Genomic DNA, 23,524 nt, shown 5'->3' with positions numbered 1-23,524 from the left:
GAAGACAACTCGGCCAGGAAGTGGTTGCGAGTTTTTTTGCTAAGTGTAGCCAGAGCAAATGGAAGAAGCCCCAGTGCTCGGGAAAGACAGCACTCAGGTGGGGCAAAGCCAGTGTGAATCGCTATAGCCACTCTCAAACTGGGACTGTGCTTATGAAACATATCACTAATACTGGAATTATATATTTTTTAAACAGGAATTAAACATGCCACAGACAGGCAGATTCCTGGTCCCCACTGCAGATCCACTGAATCTAAATTTCTGGGGCAGGCCCAGGAATCTGCACTTTGAACAATCTGCTAGACTAACGTGAACTGGGAAAGTGGCAAAGAGGCAGCAGAACTCTAGGAAGAAGCAGATTACTTTCAAGGACACGACTGTAACTGACGTCACAGAGCGTTGATAAATGAGTCCCTTCCTGTAGTGTTACCAAGTCTTTCCCATTGATTGTTTTATTTAACAGCTCTGTTATCCCCATTTTACAGGTGGGAAACCTGAGGCTCAGAAACCAAAATCACTCAGCAGGTAAATGGTGAAGCAAGTTTTGAACCCACCCAGCTTTTTTTTTTTAAACTCCAAATCTACACTCATAGTTGTTATACCAACCCATATTTGCTACTTCATCCCAGTCTCGGAAATTTTTTTTTTTTTTTTTGGCTGCATTGGGTCTTAGTTGCGGCACGTGGGATCTTTCGTGGCAGCGCGCAAGTTCTTCCCTGTCGTGCGCAGGCTTCTCTCTAGTTGTGGTGCGCGGGTTTTTCCTCTTCTCTAGTTGTGGCGTGCAGGCTCCAAGGCGCGTGGGCTCTGTAGTTGTGGCGCGCGGGTTCCAGAGCGTTTGCGGTATGGCAGGCTCTAGATGAGGCGCGCGAGCTCAGTAGTTGCCGTGTGCGGGTTGCCCCACAGTATGTGGGATCTTAGTTCCCTGACCAGGGATGGAACCCGCATCCCCTGCATTGTAAGGCAGATTCTTTACCACTGGACCACCAGGGAAGTCCCCCAGCCTCAGAATTTGAAGTCAGATAGACCTAACTTAAAATTCTGAAGACGATCCCCGCCTCCCAGAGATGTGGAGACATTAAAGTTTTTGAAACAACAGCAAGAAGAAGTAACACATATGCTATACTAGGCACTGTTCTAAGTGCTTTGCATGTATTTATTCATTTAATCCTCTCAACAGTTCTATGAGGTAAGTCCTATTTGGCATCACCATCTTATCCATTTTACAGACAAGGAAACTGAGACACAGAGAAGTAGGAGAACTTGACCAAGATTTCACAGATAGTAAATGTGGAGACAAGATTAAAATTCATGCAATATGGCTCTTAAGTTCCTGCTTTTACCCATTCTGCCTCTCCAGACTGCAGAAAAAGGTTAACTTGGTAAATTTCCGAGGAATAGACATCAGAGGGCCAGAGAGACAAGCAGGGAGGGGGTGGGAAGGTAGTTGTATGTGTATGTATTATGTATGACTAGTGACACCACTGGGAAGTGTTTCCTGATGGAAAAGAAAACAGAGCACAGAGACTAGTGAGCAGTCATGTCAGGGATTCTGAGATGGAGTCCATGCAGGAATCTGCAAGTCCCATAAACCTCTATTTGAAATGCTGTGTACATTAAAAATGACAAATACACAGAGATAAGGAATACTTATCTTGGATAGGAATATCAAATACTGTAAAAAATGTCAATTCTCCCCAAATTGATCTATAGATTCAGTGTAATCACAGTTGAAATTCCAATGGGATTTTTCATGGAACTCAACAAGCTGATTCTGAAATTTGCAGAGAAGAGTTTGCCAAGACACTTCCAAAGAAAAAGAGCTGGAGAGTCTTGCCCCATCAGATGGAAAAGCTTATTATATGGCAAAGTCGTTTGTTTGTTTTCCCAGCTTTGTTGGGGTATAATTCACAAAAAGTTGTATATATTTAAAGTGTACAACGTGATGATTTGATATACATATACATCGTGATATGGTTACCATAATTAAGTTAATTAATACATCCATCACCTCACATAGTTACCTTTTATGTATGTGCGATGAAATATGTAAGATCTACTCTCTGCAAATTTCACATATACAATAGAGTGTTGTTAGCTATAGTCACCATGCCATACTTTAGAGCCCTAGAACTTAGTCACCTTATGACTGAAAGTTTGTACCTGGAAAACAATGTTGATTAAGACAATGTGGTATTGCTTGGACACAGAAAACCGACCAATGGGGCAGAATGAAGAGCCCAGAAACAAACGCAACTGTACAAGAAGACTTGGTTGGTGAGTGAGCATTCTCTGCCAATCAGAGCAGAAAAGATAGAAGTACTTAATGAATGGGCCACGACAGTTTATCAGTGATTCATATGAAAAATAGTGAAGTGGAATCCCTACCTCACACCCTACACAAAATCAACTCCATGTGGATTAATGATATAAATATGAAGGGAAAGACTATCAAACTTTATAGTTTAGGAAAATATCAGGTAGGGAAGGGTTTCTGAAATAAATACATAATGTATTTTAATGCATTGCTGCATTAAAATACATTAAAATGAATAACCTCTATCAAAATCACCATACAGAGAAAAAAGACTTACACAACCAAGACAAGATGTTTGCAACGTAAGTGACAAAGATTCGGGCCCAGGATATTAAGAACTACTGTGAATCAATAAGAAAAAAACAAGCCAACACAAAATTGCACAGACAACATGTCATCATGTCACAGAAAAAAAGAAACACAAATGACCCACACGTATGTGAAAAGATGGTCCAGGTCATTGGAAGTCAAAGAAATGCATGTTAAAATCACATCATTTTTTTTGTCTTTTGGCTACGCAGTGCGGCTTTCAGGATCTTCGTTCCCTGACCAGGGATTGAACCTGGGCCACTGCAGTGAAAGTGCCAAGTCTTAACCACTGGTCCACCAGGGAATTCCCAAAATCACATTTTAAAGATTGGTAAAAAATAAAAGCCAGATAATGCCAAGGGTTGGCGAGGATGTAAAGAAATTGGAAGTGAAGAAATAACACTGTTAGAGTTTCAGCTGGTACCACGTTAGAAAATAGTTTGACATTATTTGATAAAGCTGAACAAACACATACTCTGCACACCAGCACTTCACTAAGTATGGAGCCTAGAGAAACTTGCACACGGGCATAGGAGCTGTCTGTACAAAAGTTTCTAGGCAGCATTGTTCAAAATATTTAAAAAACTAGAAACAATCCAAATGTCCTTCAATAGCTGAATGAATAAACAAATTGTTATAATTCAGACAATAGAATGAATATATACAACAGTGAAAATGAGTGAACTACAGCTAACTCCATCATCATGGATGAATCTCAAAAATATTGTATTCAAGCCAAAGAAGTCACAGAACAGTATCTGTAGTATGATTCCTTTTATATAAAGTTCAAAGAAGGACAAAACTAAACAATATATTGTTAGGAATAGATTCATAGGTGACAATACTGTGAAGAAAAACAAAGAAATTGATGAGTTGCTAAATACAGGAAAGTGGTTACCTTGGAGTGGGGGAGAGTAGTAAGAGGAGGGGCACACAGGGGCTCATAGGGTATTGGAATGGTCTATTTCTTAATCCAAGCGGGTGGGTTCTTGTATGTTCATATTATTGCTACTTAAACTATAAATTGTTCATATATTTTTATACACTTTTTCTTATGTATGAGAAATTTCATAAAATTTTAAAATGCTGTGTGTGCGTGCATATTTCTGGGAGAGTCCACATTCATCAGATTATCTAAGGAGTGTCTGGTCTTCTAACAGAGTACACCCGGGCATGAAGGTTTCTGTGGTCCCATCCTGCTCTGATATTCATTCCCATGATGGACAGAGGCCTTGTGTCAGCCTGATTATGGCTCATCCTGGTCAGCTGACCTCAACCCCCCTCTGCCTTGGAGCAGGACATGAACCAGGTGTGAGTCCTCTGTCCCCATAACTCACGTGACCACCTCAGGCCAAAGGAGGTATGCGGTGGCTCATGCAGAAGAGGGAGGTCCTCCTCTCCTCCCAGGAGACTGAGTTCCTTTGCCTCGAACGTCTCCTTTCCTTTCTCCTTCTGCAGTTCCACTCCTGACATAATTTCTGTCTGTCTTTCTTCTTCCTACTGTCCCTCCCCATCTTGCTGATGGACTTGGCCCTCACCAGAAAGCCCGAAAGCAGCAGAGCAGGAGTCAGGACCCAGGGTGCTGACTCCCAGCCCTGTGCTTTTTCTGCCACCCCACCTGCCAGTGCCTCTGTCCATCCCACAGAGGGTCATGAGGCTTGGCCGGGCTTGTGTTGGCAAATCCACAAAAGGATGGTTTACTCATTCATCCATCTCACCCGTGGAAGGGCTTCAGATTCTATTCTGAATGAGATGGGAGCCATTGGAGAGAGGGAGGAATAGGATCTGAACTCGCTTCCAAAAGGTCTTCCTGGTGGCTGTGTAGAGCTTAAACTTCAGGGGGCAAAGGGAGAAGTGAGGGAGGCCATTCAGAGGCTGCCACAGTAATCCAGGTGACGGATGACATAGCCTGGAACAGGGTGGTGACCTTGGAGGTGTGGAGGTGGGATCTGATTTGGAGCCAACAGAGTTTGCAGTAGGATTGGTTGTGGGAACGTGAGAAAGAGGACTCCAAGGTTTTTGGCCTCTGAGGATCTACAAGGACAAATATGCCATCACCTGGAGTGAGGGAGATGAGGAGAAGCAGGTGTGCATGCAGCTCAGCAAGGGGACATCAAGAATTCTATCTTGGACATGGGAGTTCCAGGTGCCGTTTATTACCCGTGTGGAGATGTTGGTCTGTATTTAGATCCAGGCAGGGGATGTAAATGGTTGTATCCATCGTCAATGATGGATAGACGCTTTTTAATGCCAGTGCCCGGATGTGGTCCCAGGTGGGGTAGGAGCTCCGTAGAGAAGAGTCTAAGGACTGAGTCCCATCTGGGTAGGTTGGAAGCCTCAAGGACACCTGGGGGACTTTAGTGGGAGGTGTCCTGAAGGAGACTGATTTCAACTCCTAGGGGTCTTTTACTGAGGACACTTTTTTGCTATTTGTAAATGCAGTTTAACCTATACCAATGACCAATGACCCAGGGCAGGTCAGTGGCAAGGACATCAGTCTAATGCCCCTGATCAAAAGATGAAAAAAAAAAGAAACAGAAAGAAAGAAAGAGAGAGAGAGAGAGGGAGGGAGGAAGGGAAGGAAGGTGGGAAGGAAGGAACGAAGGAGGAAAGAAGGAAGGAAGGAAATGTACAGGCGAACCTCTCCTCCTCTCTGGCCTTATTTTCCTCATCAGTGCAATGGAGGTGCAGGCTCTGATAGTATCCTCAGGACACTTCCAGGACCGAGCCACTTGGATTCCAAATAACCTCCAGACCAGCCTTTGTGTGTCAGGGTCTTGGTGTCTGCAGGGAGATGGCCAGAGCTGGGCTGACAGCACCAGCCATCACCTTGTGCCCATGGCCTGTGTCACCAAGTGCCGTGGTAAGTGGAAGTGACGCCTCCCCAGGGATCCCGTTAGCTCTGATAATGCTCCAGCCGCCTGCCCACCCACTTGCCCTCAGGCCACCTGGCGGGGCAGGAGGCAGGGCACAGAGAGAAGCCACATGGCCCCATGGCTCTTGGAACTGAGGGGCAGGGAGTCTGGGCCAGAGATGGAGAGAGATGTCTTCCCCTTCATCACAGCCGCAGGCTGGTATCCTCACTGCTGTCCTCCAGAAGTCTCTGAAACCACAAAGTGGAACCCTCAGGACTTGCTGGCGGCCCCTCCAGTGATGTGCATGTACTGGGGGGGTGTCTCCTTCCATCTTTGTAGCGAACACTTCCACTGCCTCACCAACACCACTCGTCATCCACTATTCCTGCCAACGCAGACCTGACCCACCAGCTTCCTACTGCCCGTACCTGGGACTCTGATGGGAGCCTTTTTCTGGCAACAGGAGGTCGCTCAGCCCACACACCAGACAGGCTGGGAATGCTGGGAAGTTAGCACCCTTCTAGGGAAGGCTGAAGGGAGCAGCCTTCATGGATAAATACTCCAGCTTCCTTGCCTGGGGATGGGACAACTCCGAGGCACGGTCAATGCTGTCTCCCAGAAGTTCCCAGCAGGACTGACCAACAGCTGCCTACAGCCATAACTGCTTTTTTTTTTTTTTAACATATTTATTGGAGTATAATTGCTCTACAATGGTGTGTTAGTTTCTGCTTTATAACAAGGTGAATCAGCCATACATATACATATATCCCCATATCTCCTCCCTCTTGCGTCTCCCTCCTACCCTCCTTATCCCATCCCTCTAGGTGGTCACAAAGCACCGAGCTGATCTCCCTGTGCTATGTGGCTGCTTCCCACTAGCTATCGATTTTACATTTGGTAGTAACTGCTTTTTAACGTCCCCTCTGTTGGGTTCCTTCCCTTTCTTACCTCCCCCCTCCTCTATCAGTGCTTCCCGTATCCCCTCCTAAATAAACTTCTTGAATTCAATTCTTTGTTTCAGGTTCTGTTTCTGGAAGAATCCAACAGAAAAAACCCCAACCAAAGACACCAAACCCAACCAACAATTGAGATCTCTCCTAGTTCTGTTGTGTACACATTTCTGGAGTGCAAGCTATGTAACAGGATATATCAGGTACTGTCCTTGTCCCTAGTAGGGAAGTCACACAGATAAAGTACTAGGCAAAAATACAAAGCAATATAAAGGAGGAGTTTACTCTCTTGTGGGAGGTGGTTATCGGGGAAGGCTTTACAGTGCAGGTGACATCTGAGGTTTTAAAGGATGAATAGGAGTTCTCCAGGTAGACAAGAGGAAGATGGACAGCCTACTTAAAAATCCAGAAGTGTACAAAGGCACAAGGTGTCCAAGGAACCATTAATAGTTGAGTATCTCTCATGTTGCTGGAGAATAAAGCACATTTTGGAGATGGTAAAGGAATTTTAAGAAGAATGAGGAGAGAATTGGAATAGCAAGAGATGTGGTTAAATAGGCAGGCAGAATCTTGCCTGTACAGCTGAAGGTGTTTTGATATTATCTTGGAAAGATCGGAAGATTTTAAGAAATTATCTTTTTTCTGATTGCATAAGTATCAAATGCTCATTGTAGAAAAGTTGTCAGATAAAGAGAAGTATAAAGAAGAAAATAAAATTACCTCAAATCCAGGGTTAATTAAATCACGTTGATGTGTTGTTGTCTCTCAGAGGAGTTTTATGCAGAAGAGTGAGGTGATCAGATGAGTTTTAGAAAAGGCTCTGGCAGCTGGTGAATATCATGTGGCTGGAAAGATACTGGACACGGGGTGACCAGCGAGGAGGCTGCTGCAGTGGAAGGCGATGGGTGGGGACCCTCTGTGGGGATGCTGCAGCAGTGGGAATGGGGCTTCGTAGCAGGTTTAAAGGTGGGATTCTCAGGACCAGTTGGATGGGACATGGGGTAGAAAACAGGAGGGGAACATGACTCCCAGAGAGATTCTGAGTGTCTCCATCCATAAGCTGGTGGAGGAGACACAGGCTGGGAGCCAGGAGACCTGGGTTCTCATTTCAACTCTGTCACTTCCAACCTGTGAGACTTCACAGCCACAGTTTCCTGACCCCCAGAATGGAAAGATGATTCCATTCCTGCTTTCCTCACAGGCTTATCAAAATGGTCCACGGGTCAGAGGAGATGAACGTCCTTGATGGGCGTGGTTCCAGGCTTTCCTCCTGAAACCTCCTCCTTTCTCTGACCATCGGCCTCCAGAAGGCCAAGGCTGACCCACCACCCCACTATTTTTCCCTTTCTCTTCTCTCTGCATCCTTCACAGAGGACATCTGTCATGCTGGTCGCCCTGATGAAAATGCTCTAAACACCCTCATACACCACCATTAATTCATTCACCTTACATAACTGATGCCCTAGTATGTTCCAGATATTAGGAATATGGTAGTGTATAGGACAGCCAAGGTCCCTGCCCTCATGGAGCTCATAAGCCACCAAGAGGAGACATATAATAGATAAACAAATTTTAAAATTTGGATAGTGATGTAATGAATAAAACAGGATGATAGGGTGATGTGATAGAGAATGGGCATACACTTTCAATTTGAGTGGTCAGGAAGGGACCACCGAACTGAGACCTGAACAACTCAGGCAGAGGAAACAGCAAGTGTAAAGGTCCTGAGGTGGGTTTGAGCTTGGAATGTTTAAACAAAAGAAAGGTCGGTGTGCCTGGGCTTATTCAAACTCCTACCTATCCTGCTTAAGTGTTGTCACCTCTGTGAGGCCTTCTTGGATCACCACCCCGCCCCTTACTCGCTAATTCAGCTGCGCCCAATTTCCACACCCTTGTGGTCACAACTAATTCTGACCACGCTGATTTGTGATCAACTCTTTACACACTGGACTGAGAGCTCCTTGAAGCCAGGGACTATCTCCATAGCTCCACCAGCCAGCACGCTTCAGGCATATAGCAGGTGATCAGCATCTACTGATGAACGAATAAATTAACCAATAGGTAAACGAATGAATGAATATCAGGTCCAAATGGCTCACTCCTTTACTTGTTTAAACGTCGCCTTCCCAAATTCCCTGGTCACACTGCAACTGCACCCTCCCCCCACACAGCACTCCCTATCCCCTCATAGTACAGATCACCTTCTGATATACTATATAATAATGTGTTTACTTGTTATGTTTCTTGTTTTCCCTTGACTCCCCCTGACAGATTGTAAACACCATCATGTCAGGGATTTTTTTTTTTTTTTTAAAGGGATTTTTGACTGAGTTGTCCACTAATGTATCTCAAGAGCCTAGAACAGCGCCTGGCACATAAAAGGCATATGTAGGAACACGTGAGCAAGGGGGTGCATGAATGGGTGAATAAATGAATGAATAGCGACTCTAAGCCTCATACAACCGGGGTCACAACCTCAAATCCCTTGCTAGCCTGCCCATAACAAACAGACGAAGGAGTAAGTGCCCAGTTGTGACCTTTCAATTCGAGCCAGCTAAACAAAACCCACCCAATGGCCTACAGGCCCTCAGTGTGCCTTCCTAGGCACTGAACAGAATATTCCCATTTTGTTGGTGGAGAAACTCCGGCCAGGTAGTTTAAGTGGCCTGCGGCGGATGACAGAGCTGGTACTGAACCGTCATTGATCTCCCCAGTCCTTTCCCCGTCCCCTCTCAAACGCGACTCAGATCCTAGTTCTGAGAATCTCGCTCTCTTCCCGTAGTCAGAGGTCAGAGCCTGGTGCCCCCGGGAGCTGAGTCTGGTGTCCCAGTGCGTGCTGGAACGGGAATGGGCGCCCGGGTCCCGTGAGTCGCCGGGAGCGGGACTCCCGCCGTGCCCCGAGCCCGCGCCGCGCTCCCTCCCCTGCCCATCCCCGGCCGCGCTGTCAGTCTCCATTAGCGCTAACAGGCTCCAGACAGAGCGGGCCCGGCGCTGGGTTAATGCAATCGGCGCGTTACCTGGGGCACAGGCTACATTACCAGCCCGGCCCCCACCCGGCGCGGTCAGAACCAGCCAGCCTGCGCCCCGCCGGCCGCCCCGCGCTTTCAGCGCTCCTCGGGCCGCGCCCGAGCGCCACGCGGCGGAGCCCAGCCCCAGCCCGCGCCCCACAGCCTGGCGAGGCGAGGCGAGGCGGGTCCGGAGCAGGCAAGGCAAGGCGCACGGCAGCCGGGATCCCGTCGCCGCCGAACACTTGAGTGCGCCCTGCGCGCGGAACCGAGCTAGGTGTGCCGGGGAGGCCCAGGTTGGGATGCGCAGAGCTAGGGTGCCAGCGAGTTTGAAGTGCAGAGGTAATAAGTGTCCGGGGAGACTCCTGGGGCTCTCGGACGTGGCTCAGACCCGAGCCGAGGGTAGGGGGCAGCCAGCTGCACCCGGGCGGGTCACCGTCCTGGGAAACCTCTGCCTGGACGTGTCCAAACTCCGCCGTTTGGGGACAAGAGAGAGCGGGTGAATGCGGGGTGCCTAGCAGGATTCCTAGGGCGGCAGGGGCGGTCTCCACCTCGAAGTGCCGTCCCTGTCGGGCGCCCCACTACTCTGCTTCCAAATTTTTCCAACAGACGCGCGCCCTTTTCTAGGAACCTTGCGTCCGCTCAGCGCGCGCCGACCACAGTATCCCGACGCTCCCGGGAGCCCTTGGGAGGCGCAAGCAGGGTGGAAGGGCCCAGTGACCGCATCTTTTCCTTTGATTCCAGCAGAGCCTCGGCGTGGTCCCAGTATCACCGACTCCCCTCTCGCCAGCCGCACCCATGCTTCTGGCGCGGATGAACCCGCAGGTGCAGCCGGAGAACAGCGGGGCGGGCCCGGGGTCGGAGCAGCCCCAGCGGAAGCGCAAAGCTGCAGAACTCTTGGTGGTGAAAGAGCGCAACGGCGTCCAGTGCCTCCTGGCGTCCCGCGACGGCGATGAGCAGCCCCGGGAGACCTGGGGCAAGAAAATCGACTTCCTGCTGTCGGTGGTCGGCTTCGCCGTAGACCTGGCCAACGTGTGGCGCTTCCCCTATCTCTGCTACAAGAACGGCGGAGGTGAGCCCCCTGACGGGCTGTGGGTTTGTACTTGGGAGGCTACCTAAAGTCCACAGCGGTGGCCGGGAGAGGAGCTGGGATACACACACGGGAGGAGAAGAGGAGGCAGAAGGGCAAGTCTGGGACGCAGGAAGGGACTGGATAGGTCTCACGGAAAAAGGAGTCCCCTGTGGAACAGGGAAATCGAGGCATGACTTTGGACAGTGATAGGCGCATGCGTGGAAGGACCAGGTTGGGTGAAGAACTCTGACCTTTTGATGGTCCGCAGGAAGGGAGGTGGAGGTCTGGAGAGCTCTTGACTGGGCGCCAAAAGTGCGCACGGTGACCCTAACTCCAGCACTCCAAGTTTGATAAAGGACTTGGGAACCCTGAAGGCACTTGGGAGGCCCTGCTCCCTTGGGGACAGAAACCCTGGAACAGAGACACATAAAGAGAAGCTAGTGGCAGAGAGAACTCCACTCTCAGGTTGGTGGTCCTTTGGCTGGAGGGACCAGAGCACACAGCCTAGGCGGGATTGCATCAGTGGGTACCAAGAACTGGCCTGGTCCTTGAGACAGGAGGCCTGGGTGATTGGGATGAAGGCTCTACCTCCCGGGGTCCTGGCCACGTTGCAGGGTGGAGTGGGAGGAGGACCTGGAGGAGACCCCAGTCCAGCAACCAGGCTCTCTCCCCCTCCCCCTGCTGGGTGACCGATTACTGTCTGCCCTGGGATGAGAGCCTAGAAATCAACTGTAGCCTACTCAGGGGGCAGAGTCCTGGGGGAAGCAGCCCAGGGGGCAGGATACTGGGGCCTAGAGCCCTAACTCCTTCCTGGGAGCTTTTGCCCAAACCACCCCAGACCTGCCCCCTTTGTTGGAATGAGCTCAGGAGTACCCTGTAGAGAGCCTGGGAAAATGACCCAGAGGAAGAAGTCGGCAAAGGGGGGGCCACCAGCAACCGAAACACTTTTCTATCCACTGGGCCATCTGCCTGGCAGGGGCTCCGGCTCAGGACTCCAGGGGGTCAGAGGGAGGTAGGGTGAGGGTTTGGAGTTGGAGGGAAAGCTCATGACCTTGTTCCATAGGGTCTGGGACCCTGCTGATTGCTTCAGTGTGTACTCTGGACTCTTGCTTTGGGTGAGGAATGGAAAACAGATGATCCAGAGGTGAAACTTTTCCTCATTTGACTGCTGCAGCTTCTCAAGAGTTTCTGGTCAGGTTTAAGCATTCTGGCCCTTTGGACTCAAGGAGGGAGGAAATGCAGATTCTCTGTATTTTTAGCAGACAGGGAGATGAAGAATGAAAGACAGACTAAGAGAACCTAGGACACTCTGTCTAGCATGTCCTCCATGACTGTCCGAGGCTGCGTGTCCCTAGACAGCAGAAGGTTCTATCATTAATCCGCAATATTTATTGGGTTCCTCTTGGCATGAGGTACAGTGCTAGGCTCTGCAGGGGTCACCTAGATGTATTAACCACCACTACTGCCTGCCAGGAGCTCTAGTCATCTAAGGGCTTCATTGTCATGCGCTACACATCATTTCCATTGTTATAAGTACTTGTTGAAACTAAAAGCACCCCAGATGGCCAATTGAACACATCAGCTAGATGGATATTCTGGGGCTTTCACTGACACTGTCCACTCACTTGGCCACCGCCACCAACTGAGAGTGCCTGCTGTATGCAAGGTAGTCTGTACCAGGGGCCCAGGGCACCAAACACAGCACATTTGTCACACATTCCAATTTTTAGGTGAAGTTGGCCAGAAGCTCCCTCTCCTAGGCTTGCTAGCCCTGCACGTCACCCATCCTGCGTTGTTGAGTCATTTGTCTCTTTGTGGGTCTGTCTTCCAAACAGACTGGGGCACATTGAGCGCAGAGACTGTGGCTTTTTCATGCCTGTATTTCTAATGCCCAAGATAACGGCTAGATCCTGGCAATGTGGTAGAAGGTGCCTGACAAACTTCTGTTGAATGAAAAAAATGAATGAAATGGTTCAAGCCCTCAGAGACCTAATGCCTACCCAGGAACAGCAGAACCCCCGCCTCCACCGGCAGGAACTAACAAAGTGAGGCAGCCTGTGCTGGTGGGAGGCGGGGTCGGCACCTAGAGTTCGGAAGCCCTGGCTGTGGAGTCCTGGGTCCCAGCTTCTAGCTGTGTGACATTGGGCAACTCTCCAAGCCTCCGTTTCCTCATCTGTCAAATGGAAACAGTGGTGTTCAACTCAGAGGGTTGTTGTGAGGACTCAATGTGATAATGCTGTGGAGGGCCTGGCATGAAGTACGGCCTTAGTAAAGATAGCTGCCGCCTCTTATTCACATCCTTGGGATGATGCGTGAGATGGATGGGAGAGGTGTCGTGCTCTAAAGGCCTGAGTAGAGGCTGCTTAGGAAAGACTCGGAGGAAGTGAGCTGTGTGGTTGGAACTCAGCTCCTTGGGATGGATGGAGCACAGACAAGCCTGGGGAAGGGAGCAGGTCTACTAGTTGCGCAAGAATGCAGGAGGGATCGTCTCTGAGATTAGGAGTGCAGACTGGCTGAAGGGCAAGCCGGGAGAGATAAGGGTGGAGAGGCAAGTTGGGGCCAGGCTATGGAGACCTTGGCTGGCAGGCTACGGGGTGGGGAAGTTATACGAGTGAATTTCCATTTCTGCCTAGGATGTCTATGGCTGGCACAATGGAGCGGTGCAGCCCCACATCTCAGAGTCTGAGGCAGCTCCTGTTCTAACTTACTCCGCACCCCTCCAGGGGATGCTTGGCTGGCCCCTTCTGGGCTTTGTCTCTGCTGAGGCCTCCTGGCTGCTCCTTGTGGATCAATTCTCATCCAGCAATTATAAAGTCAGCCCTAGAGATGGGCAAGCAGGTTGGCAGGTGGATATCCTGTAATTCTAGAAGCAGCCAAAAGACCCAAGTTCAAATCCCATCTCTGTCACTCTCTCTGAGCTCAAGTTCCCCGCTACAGCTAGAGGTGAGCTTGGATGACCCCCAAGATCCGTCCCTCTCCAATGCCTGGCTCAGCACTGCACCCAAGCCAGGACTCACGCACCCTGTTATTTAACAGGCTGTGTTCTCTTCTGGTGCCAGTATTAACATGGTAACCTCCAAGTCCAGCTGTTCATGCTGGCCCAGACTGGAGGATGTTTTGAAATGATAAAGGTGCCAATAGTTTAGGCCCCTGGCTAATATTTTTTGAATGAATTACTGAGAAAGATCAGCCTGTCCGAACATCTTCCCATAAGCCAGCTGCTGGTTTGCACGGGGGCAAGTGGCTTCCTTCCAGCCGGGAAAGCCACTCTTGGAAATTCCAAGGCTTTGTTCAGAACCTTCTCAAATAGGGAGGCGGTGCCAGTGGGGCTCTTTCCAAGGTCCTCCGCTCCTGTGGTCTTGGGCCAGGCCTGTGTTGGTCCCCAGGGAGGAGTGGACAGATCCATCGAATCCCCGTGTCTGTCTCCTTGCCATGGAAGAGGCCACTCTGAATTATCCTTTGTAAATGACAGCTTCTGTTTGAGATGTGTCCGGCTGACAGCTCTGAGCCGTCAGAGAGATGTCCTTTAGGTTCAGACAGACCTGAGTTTGAATCTGAGCCTGACATTTCCCAGAAGTGTGGCCTCAGACAAGGCACTCGTCCTTTTTGGACCTCAGTTTCCTTGTGCAGAAAAGGAAGGTGACTGCCTCTTCCCACAGGGTGATATGACATTTGATATAATATAAGCAAAGTACTTACAACAGTGTCTGACACGTAGTAGGGGCTCCATAAATGAAGTTGTTGCTGTTATTTTTATTGTTCAATGATTTTTAACTGCTAGACCCAGGCTAGATACAGGAGTAGGGCAGGGTCCTGATTTTGGAGCAGATTTGATTCTAAGAGGAAGTTAGAAGGGATATAAGGCTGGAAAGTAGTCACACTTGGGCCTGGGATTTCTAACAGCCTAACCTTATCCCACTGTTTTTTCCCTACCTGGAAAATGGGGATTAACATTCCTATATGGGGTCGCATGAGATATGTAGTTCTGGGTCCCAAATGGGGTTCCCTTCCTTCCACAAGTGAGCTCAGGGTCTCAGGTACCCACAGACCTTTGGGAATCCTCTTGGCCAAAATATCTGGGGTTCTTGAGGTCAAGCGAGAGGCGGTGACGGGTACAAAAAGCAGGAGTTTGCAAACTCATCGCCCTGACGTTGGGCCTGGCTGCAGGGGGCCGTCTACACCCTGAGCTTGCCAAGCCTGATGCTGATTGTTCAGCACGGATGTACATGAGCCAGCCAGCTGGTATGGCCCTTTGGCTAACAGGTTTGCAGGAATGAGGCATTCATCAGGGGCTGGAGCTGAGACCGTGATCTGGCATTACCAGCATGATTTGGCCCATTGCTCTGAGCTGGCCAAAAAGATCTAGAGGGACTGTTTTCAACAAGGTGGGATTTCATAGGGATAAATGTTACATCCTGCCCTGTGGTCCCAAACCCAACTGCCTAAGTAAGGATTAGGCCACAGCACAAGTGGAGAAAGGCCCCGGGGCTTTCATTAGTTGCATCCTCTGTGTGAGTCACTGCCGGGATCCATTTATCTAACAAAAAAACCCACTTACTAAATGCCCGTCATATGCCAGGAATATAGAGGTGAGCAAAAGGCAATCCCTGCCTTGAGGGAGCTCATAGTCTATTACAGATATTCTACGAGTTAATGTCATTTTCAATTCTGTTATTGGAGGTACTATATCCCAAATCAGAGAGGTGAGGTTCCACTCTGTTCTTTGTGAGTTATATTTCCTTCTCTAATATAGTTCTGACCGTTCCAAACACCCTGTAATTTGTTCCTCTTAAAGAGATCAGGATGGAAGAGATGGGAAACCAGAATCTTCGAGGAGCTTCATTAGTAAGAATCAAGTCAGATCCTGCAAAGTTGACACGGAGGGAGAATTGTCACAGGAGGAGGGGTAGCCTCAACTCCAATTTCCCTGAATTTCACCCCCACTGACCTCCTTAGAGGAGCGGGGTTTAATCTACCAGAGGAGCAAGAATGTTTCCTCATTGGAACTGTCCTGCTCTCAGAGCTAGGGTCCGGAGATCAGCTGGAAGAACCCAAAGTGAAGATGAGGGAGCAACCCCTTGTGGGACCAGAAAAGCCGGTCCTCATCACTTGGTAGATCATTCTGTAGAATCCCCTCTTGGAATAGCAGGGGCTTATGTAGAGGCGTGTATAGATGCTGCTGGCTAGTCTCAGTAGCGTGCAGGGGATGGAGTGAAGAGGTGCAAGACTCTGCTTGGGCTGAGGTCCCGGGAACTCTGAGGCCAGTGGGCAGAGCCCCACAGTGGTCGCTGAGGGTCCTAAGGAGAAGGTCGGTCTTGGGGCAGAGAAGACACAAGTTGACACCACATGGCTCAGCTACCCTACCCACGGCAGAGAGTCTGTGTTGACAAACTTGAATAACCTGGGCGTGATTTGTTATAGGAACAGGCATGGTTCCTTACAGAAATGGCCACTGGCAAAGATTCAGAGGGGGACCCTATGCCTGGCACCCAAAGGGCACAAAGGATTGCTTTGGAAAAGTCTGATTTGTTTTGTTCTGGAGGACAGAATAAAGGCAGTAGGTGGAGGCTGCAGGGAGAGGGATTGAGGAGAAGGGAGAAGCAGAGCTGGCCAGACGGAGAGGTTGGGCTGCCAGGGTCAGCAAAGCCTCAGCTGACCATGGTGTCCTCTGAAGCTGGGATGGCCCTTCAGACTGGTCCTGAGTTGGGGTGAGGGGGCCAGGACTGTATGCCCCAGGGTCCATCGGTCATTGGATGCCAGCTGCCCTGGGAAGGGAATGTGGCCTTGGGCGAGGCAGCTGGCTTCAGCCGAGGCAATTCCCAAAGGGCTGCAGCCAAGGGCTGAGCAGTCCCAGCTGCGGGGGAACAGGTCCTTCATTCTTGAAGGAGAATCTGGGCAGTATCGCCGGAGCCCTTTTTGCTCATGGGGCTGGCTGTGGCCTGAGGGAATCCTTGGATCTATTCCTCGTGGTCAGCAATCTTGTTTGGACACGAGGAGGAGTAGCCAGCCTCACTTGGGATGGGGGCATGAGTTGCCCAAGCAACTTGCCTCAAAATCCTTCTGTGCTGGGAGCCTCTGTGCTGTGCTCTACAGAGGACCCGGCCACCTTCAACCTCACGGGCGATCCCTTGCTTGTGGTTTCCAGTCTACAAAGGCGCATCCCAGCTGCTCTTACATGTGATGGCAGGACATGCTTCCCATTTACAGAGCACCTCAGTGCCAGGGACTTCACCTCCGTTATCTCTAACGATCACAGCAAACCAGTGATGCAGGTATTATCCCCCCTTACAAAGGGGGAACCAAAGCTCAGAGAAGTCACATTGGCTCAAGGTCACAAAGCCATAAATAGCATGGTTGGGGGCCAGGATTGCCTCAGATCGAGGCAAGGGGGTAAGAGGAAAACTCCGTTTTTGTACACATTCTACAGTCTTTTGACACCAAATCTGTGGGGTTTTTCCTAACACCAACCCATCCTCCAACTTTGGGGTGGGTGTCCTACCGTTCAATTCTGACACTACCTGGAGTTAGTGCAGACCCCACAGGTTAGGGCTCAGTCTCACAAGAATTCTCTCACTTCACATGCCAGTCACAAGGGTCAAGATGTCACCTGTGCTTCTGACCAACTGGCTATAATCAGGGGTTCCCATGACCCCCTCTGCAGGTTTGATAATTTGCTATAACAGCTCACAGAACTCAGAGAAACATTTGCCAGTTTGTTATAAAGGATAGTATAAAGGGTACAGGCAAACAGCTAGGTGAAGAAGTACACAGAGGGTGAAGTATGGAAGGGTCCTGAGTGCAGGAGCGTGTGAGCCCGTGGAGATGGGGTGCGCCACCCTCCCAGTACGAGCATGTGCTCACCAGTGCGTCAGTCCGGAAGCTTTCCAAACCCCCTACATTCGGGATATTTATGAAGGCTCCTCACAAAGGCATGATCGATATTAACTCAATCTCCAGCCCCTCTTCCTTCCCTGAAGGGTGGGCGTGGGGCTGAAAGTCCTAAGCCTCTAATCATGGCTTGATCTTTCTGGGGACCAGCCCCCATCCAGAAGCCCACCAAGAGTGGCTTCATTAGAACAAAAGACACTCCTATCACCCAGAAAATCCCCAGGGATTTAGGAGCTCTGCGTAAGATGCTCCTGTCACCCCCATCACTCAGGAAGCTACAAGGGTTTTAGGAGTTCTGTGTCAGGAGTCCAGAGCAGAGACAGGGGGTCTGCCCTGGACCCTGTGCTTTGGAGAGCAGAGAGGGCCCTGTGCCCTGCTCTGCCCTCCTCTCCGCCTCACCCAGGCCAGGGCTGAGAGGGCCTGCCCACCCAGAGCACTGATTCTAACCCCCATCAAACTCCAGGTACCTGGACTCTGGAATTCCCTGCCCAAACACTCCAACATCCACCCACCCCAGTCTACAAGGTCCTCTTACCTGGACCCTGCTTCCCCAGCCTGGGCTGTGTTACAGGTCTGCACAGCCCCAGGCCCAAGGGGAAGCCAGAGGCCCCCTGTCTGCAGAGGCTGTGGACAGAGCTTAGACGTGTGGGCACAAGAGTCCACACGTACGTGCAAAAGGCCTCACACACTGCTGGTTGGAGCTGAGGTGGTGATGAAGCAGGGTGCGGCCTCCCCCCAGGCCTCCACACTCCAGAGCAAAGCTCCAAGAACTGGGGATTCCAGATTTGAACTTTATAATAGAACCATGCTGAGTTGTCAAGGTAGGATGATAGAGCAGGTTTGGTTCAACAGCTGTGGCCTGAGTTGTCACCTTTAAATATGTAGATATCACAGGGTAAGTCTCCACGGGTGCTCTTGTCCCCATTTCTGCAAGTCGGGTGGGCCTGCTGCATGCAGCCCTGTCTCTACTGAAATCTCACCTTCTTTTGACCCTGATGTCTATACCCTTGGGGTACTTGGGGAGCGGGGACAAATGTGGCTACCGTAGGCATTGACCAAAGTTTTCTTGGAATTCTGGTGAAAGCCACGGGCAGTGACAACCCATAGCTGAGCTGCAGGCACCAGGCGAACAGTTCTGTGGGTTTTCACTTCTTAATGTATCAGGATGTGGCCAGTTTGAGGAATCCTACCCTCCACCAACTGGGAAGCTGGTCCAGTGAGGTCTCAAGGGACCCTCCTGTCCCTCCTGCAGCCCCTCCCTGATCACAGTCTCTCCACCCCCCCACCAGGCCTGGCCCGCACCTCCTCTTGCTGAGCCACCTCCCACAGGCATCCCGTCCCCTCCCCTGGGGTCCTCCTCACCCACCAGGGGTCTGCTCCAGCACTTCCCACTCTGAACTGAGTGACCGCTGGCTTCCCTTTTCTGAGGACTTGGCATTTGCACAGAGGAGTCCAGAACCCCTCTCTGACCAGTAGGGTTCCTCTCTAATGGTGGGGCATCAGGCAGTGTGTGCCAGACAGATGCTTTTCTCACTGAATTCATCCCAAGGCCACGGGTCGGAGTCCCTTTCGCAGTTGACACTCTTTTCTTCCTGTGTTCGTGTGAGTGTGTTGACGTGCAGAATCCGTGTGTACCTTTGCATGAAGATGTACAGGTGCGCATCTGTGTACGTGTGTGGATGTTGGAGACTCCTAGGAGCTGAGACCCTCAGGAGGTCTGCCCCTGTCAGCCCAGCCAGAGCATTCCAGAGCCAGGATTCTGGGCCTGTAGCTCCTTAGGTTCTCAGCTCTCTGGCCCTGCATGAGGCTGGATAAAGCTGACACTGCCACGCATGGAGATGAGGCAGGGCCGTGGGAATGTGGCAGTTATGAGCCTTGCAGAGCAGTACCTTCTAGGAAGTTTGCAACCAGCCTCGGTGTCCCAGGAGCTGCTGCAGGGCTGTTTCTAGGAGAAGCATCCTTAGCTGACCTCAGGCACCCCCGAAACCTCTTTCTGACTCTTCAGCTCTGTCCTGGCTTCCTCCAGATCTTTCTGCAAGGGGGCTTGGGCCATCTCCCTGGTCGATGTCCTCTTTTAGAATAAGACACTGGCCACTGGGCAGCTTTCTGGTTTTCATTCGTACTCAGCCATTCCATCATTCTTGAACGTTCCCCGTCTGTTACCACCTGAAGCTTTGGCTGGCCCGCATCAAACGCACTTGGAAGAGTCTTGGGCTTGTGCAGACCCATCATCTTTCCTCCTCTCCTTCCACTGGAACTCCCAGCCAGCACAAGAGGAGATGAATCTCAAACTGGGCAATTTACCTACCTGTTGGCAGTGCCACCCAGAGGGTTAGAGTTGAGAAAACTGGCCAATGTGAAATCCCTGGTGAATTGGCTGGCATTGCTCATTCCTCTGGTTGTAGAAAAGAACATCTAGTTGACAGCGGCAAACCACGGTGCCAAGATCTGAGCCGTGACTCCTGGCTTTTTCCTTCCCTGTTGTCCCTTGGGCCACTGACTTCAGTCTTCAGGCCTGTTAAATACTCTAATATGTCTATTTCCCTTACTCTCTGGCTACAGGCCCCCAAGGGCAGTGACAGGCGGCCACAAGGCAGAGTGGGGCTCCGACAGATCCAGATGTGGAGCCAAGCAAGCATACTTACTAGTTTGGACAAGCATCTTGACCTTTCTGAGCCTCAGTTTCCTCATCTTTTACATGGGATTGGTGGTAATTCTCAGGGATGGTTTTAAAGGAATAATTATGCAAAAACTTAGTGTGTGGCTTGGCATATAACGGAGGCTCAATAAATGGTACTTGTTACTTTCACCAGCTCCACCGTCACCACCACCACCCCGACCTCCATCAGCATCACCAGCATTGCTATCAGCAGCGTGAACAGACGTGGGTTCCAGTGCCAGACTAGCCCTCTCTGTGTGGGGAAAGAGAAGGGTGGAGATTGAGAGTAGAAATGAGGAGGGGAAGAGAGAGGTTGGCATGTGGCCGTTTCAAAGAAGTCCAGCCTGGAGCAGGGGCTGGAGGCTTGGACCAGCCCATGACCAGCAGACCAGCTGGCTCAGCTGGCCCCAGAGTCCCAGTTTCAGATCACCCTCCACCAAGCCTCTATGCAGACTCACGTCCTCCATCGAGGCTGGGATATTCTGGAATCAGCAGAATATTTGGGGAATGGCTCTGCAGCTCTGGAGCCAGGCAGACCTGGGCCCAAATCCCAGATCTATCACTGACCAGTTGGGTGAACTTAGACAAGTCACTTAATTTCTCTAAGCCTCAGTTTCCTCCTCTGACAAATGGGTATAGCAGTTGCCACCTGAGACTGTTTCTGGGTAGGGTAAATGGGATCACAGGTGTCCAGCGCCCAGTGCCCTGCTTGATACCTAGGAGGTACTTATGTTCCAGTGGTTTCTTCCCTACTGCCCACCCTGCTGGTCCGTCTCCTGCTTCAGAAGGACTGGGTCTCAGAGCACTGCGGCCAAAACTTCATGCTTTGTCCCTAAGAGCCCTGGGCTTCCTGAGGAGAAGCCCTGGGAGGAAAGTGGAGACTGACAGTCTGAGTAGCTGGGGGAGTTTGACTCTGGGTGCATGCGACTTTGCCACAATTCTCTGCTAGCCTGGAGCCCCAGTTGCCACATCTAAAATGGCGGTAGTAATACTTTTAGGGTTGTTGTGAAGATGGAATGAGACATTGCATGGAACACGGTGCCTGGAACACAGCAGGGAATATTATATTCCTAATATTATCATCGTTACGTATTTCCCGGTTTCTGCACTTTCCTAGTGTGGGCGGGTCAGAGAGTGTTTGGTTTCCAAGATTACGACATCTCAGCCAAAGGCCAATGGCGAGAGGAGTGTGGATCTGGCCTGGCCACCTCCGGTTGCACCAGGCCAAGGAGCAGCCTAGGCTGACGTGGCAAGTACCCCTGTGAGTCACCTCACGGCGTCAGAGCCCGTTAAGCTCACCCCAGGCTACCAGGCATACCGAGAACTGTCTCTGGAACTCAGACGTGTCTAATTCTACCAGGAATTTTCCCAGGGATTTGCTGCTGCCCATTGCCAAGGGCTCCCTGTAGCTTCGGCAGTGTTCTGGGTGGGCATCTTCCCTGGTCAGAGACTTGAGCCTCTGGCCTCTTTGCTCCAGTGTTTGTTTACCTTCAGCCAGCAGTAACGGAGTGAGCTTGATGGGTTGTAAGACATGAATGCGAATCCTGCTTCTGTCACTTAGCAACAGTGCAAACAAAACCAATTCGACTCCCTTCTCTGCCTTCAGTTTCCCCTGGGGGGGAGATAATGACCCTCTCTGATTATTTCTGTGAGCTGATGTGAGACTAAGGACAATCCAGTGAGGTCATGTTTGGGAAAACCCGAGGTGACCTTAAACTGATACAGACATGAGCAAAATGAAAACTCAGTCATATGTAACTTTGGGCACTGTCTCTCCCTCTCTGGCCTCAATTGCCTTCCCTATAAAAGGAAGGGTTTGGGGTGATTGGCATTCCCCAGAGTTGTGATTCATGAAAGGAAGGGTTCTATGTTGAAATTAATTTGGTAAAGACTGCACCTGATCTTCCTCATAGCCCGTCACAGCTTGTGCTTGTGTATCAAAGGCTAGGAGAATCCTGCAAGAAACAAGCCTATTTAGCTTTTTTTTTTAATTATTTTTTTAAATTAATTTTTGGCTGCTTTGGTTCTTTTGTTGCTGTGCATGGCTTTCTCTAGTTGCGGCGAGCGGGGGCTACTCTTCATTGCGGTGCGCGGGCTTCTCATTGCGGTGGCTTCTCTTGTGGAGCACGGGCTCTAGGTGCACGGGCTTCAGTAGTTGTGGCACGCGGGCTCAGTAGTTGTGGCTTGCAGGCTCTAGAGCACAGGCTCAGCAGCTGTGGCGCACGGGCTTAGTTGCTCTGCGGCATGTGGGATCTTCCCAGACCAGGGCTCGAACGAACCCATGTCCCCTGCATTGGCAGGCAGATTCTTAACCACTGCGCCACCAGGGAAGCCCAAGCCTATTTAGCTTTGATGAACACAGATTTTACTAATTTGAGCACAGAACCTCATTATTATGATTATGATTATGACTATTGCTATAACTATTATTATGTTATGGTTATTTGTATTAATTGCTCTGATTTACCTACCACAAGACATCCCTTGAGATGTGGCCGGGTGACATGAATGAGGACCCTCACAGCTCTGGCTGACATGGGTCCACACACTCTGAGGGGCAGGCCCAAGGCTGGGCAGGGATCTAGGGGCTCATGCTCTGCTTCTGTGTCTTCCAGGTGCCTTCCTGATCCCGTACACCCTATTCCTCATCATCGCTGGCATGCCCCTGTTCTACATGGAGCTGGCTCTGGGCCAGTACAACCGGGAAGGGGCAGCCACCGTGTGGAAGATCTGCCCATTTTTCAAAGGTAAAGAAGGAATCTGGGGGAGTCAAAGGTTGTTCTACAAGACTTCTGTGTGCCCCTGGAGAATCTGCTCCAAAGGTGGGATCTGCGGTAGACCAACTCTCTCGAGATTTACAGTTATTGGCAAGGTCAAGCGCGTCCACCATTCAAAGTAACATGGAACGCATTGGGGGTGTCAGGAACAACTTTAGCCTAGAAAGTCTGGAAATCTGGGCTCCAGTCCAGGCTGTACAGCTGAGTGACCAGAGGGAGTCTGTTTTCCTGAATGGGAAAAACTCATAGAAGTGTCAGAAGTACCCAGCACCCATACCACTACTCTCCCCTCTTGCTCCCATGGCAGACATGATAAATGGATCACGTGCCTTTCCACCGTGGGCAAGGGGCTTCATTCCGCTGGGAGTGAATGTTATCATGCCTCAGTGTTATCCTGCCCAAGGGGTGGGGGGAGCTGGGATACTTATGCTCCAACACCTGACCCGGCTGCTCCCTGGGGCATTAAAGGTCCTGGCACTTTTGCCTTGCCTGATGAGTGGATAGAAGGGGCTCCAGGGGCAAGAGAGAGCCCTCAGGCAAAGGAATGGAGGGTGGGGCCCTAGGGGATTTAGGGCTCTGATAATCTGCTACAGAAAAAAAGAGAGGTGTGGGGGGTTGGGTAGTGCAATGGTTGGAGCCAGCTCCCCAGGAGAGGTGGTTCTGGGGAAGCCCCTGCCTGACCCCCTCTGCCCCCC

The 23,524-nt window shown here is 50.5% G+C and overlaps 1 protein-coding gene across 1 annotated transcript in view; it reads left to right on the top strand.

Annotated features, from left to right (window-relative positions):
* The first annotated feature begins 10,177 nt into the window (after positions 1–10,177).
* Positions 10,178–23,524, top strand: part of SLC6A2 (solute carrier family 6 member 2) — a 37,362-nt gene continuing 24,015 nt past the window's right edge. Inside the window, exons 1-2 of the mRNA XM_061172845.1 lie at positions 10,178–10,505; positions 22,668–22,799. Coding sequence (XP_061028828.1) covers positions 10,232–10,505; positions 22,668–22,799 — 406 coding nt within the window. The 5' untranslated portion in view covers positions 10,178–10,231. The remainder of the gene's footprint in view (positions 10,506–22,667; positions 22,800–23,524) is intronic.

This window comes from Eubalaena glacialis, chromosome 18, assembly GCF_028564815.1.
Source record: "Eubalaena glacialis isolate mEubGla1 chromosome 18, mEubGla1.1.hap2.+ XY, whole genome shotgun sequence".
Taxonomy (NCBI): domain Eukaryota; kingdom Metazoa; phylum Chordata; class Mammalia; order Artiodactyla; family Balaenidae; genus Eubalaena; species Eubalaena glacialis.
This window is presented reverse-complemented; position numbering and strand designations above follow the sequence as displayed.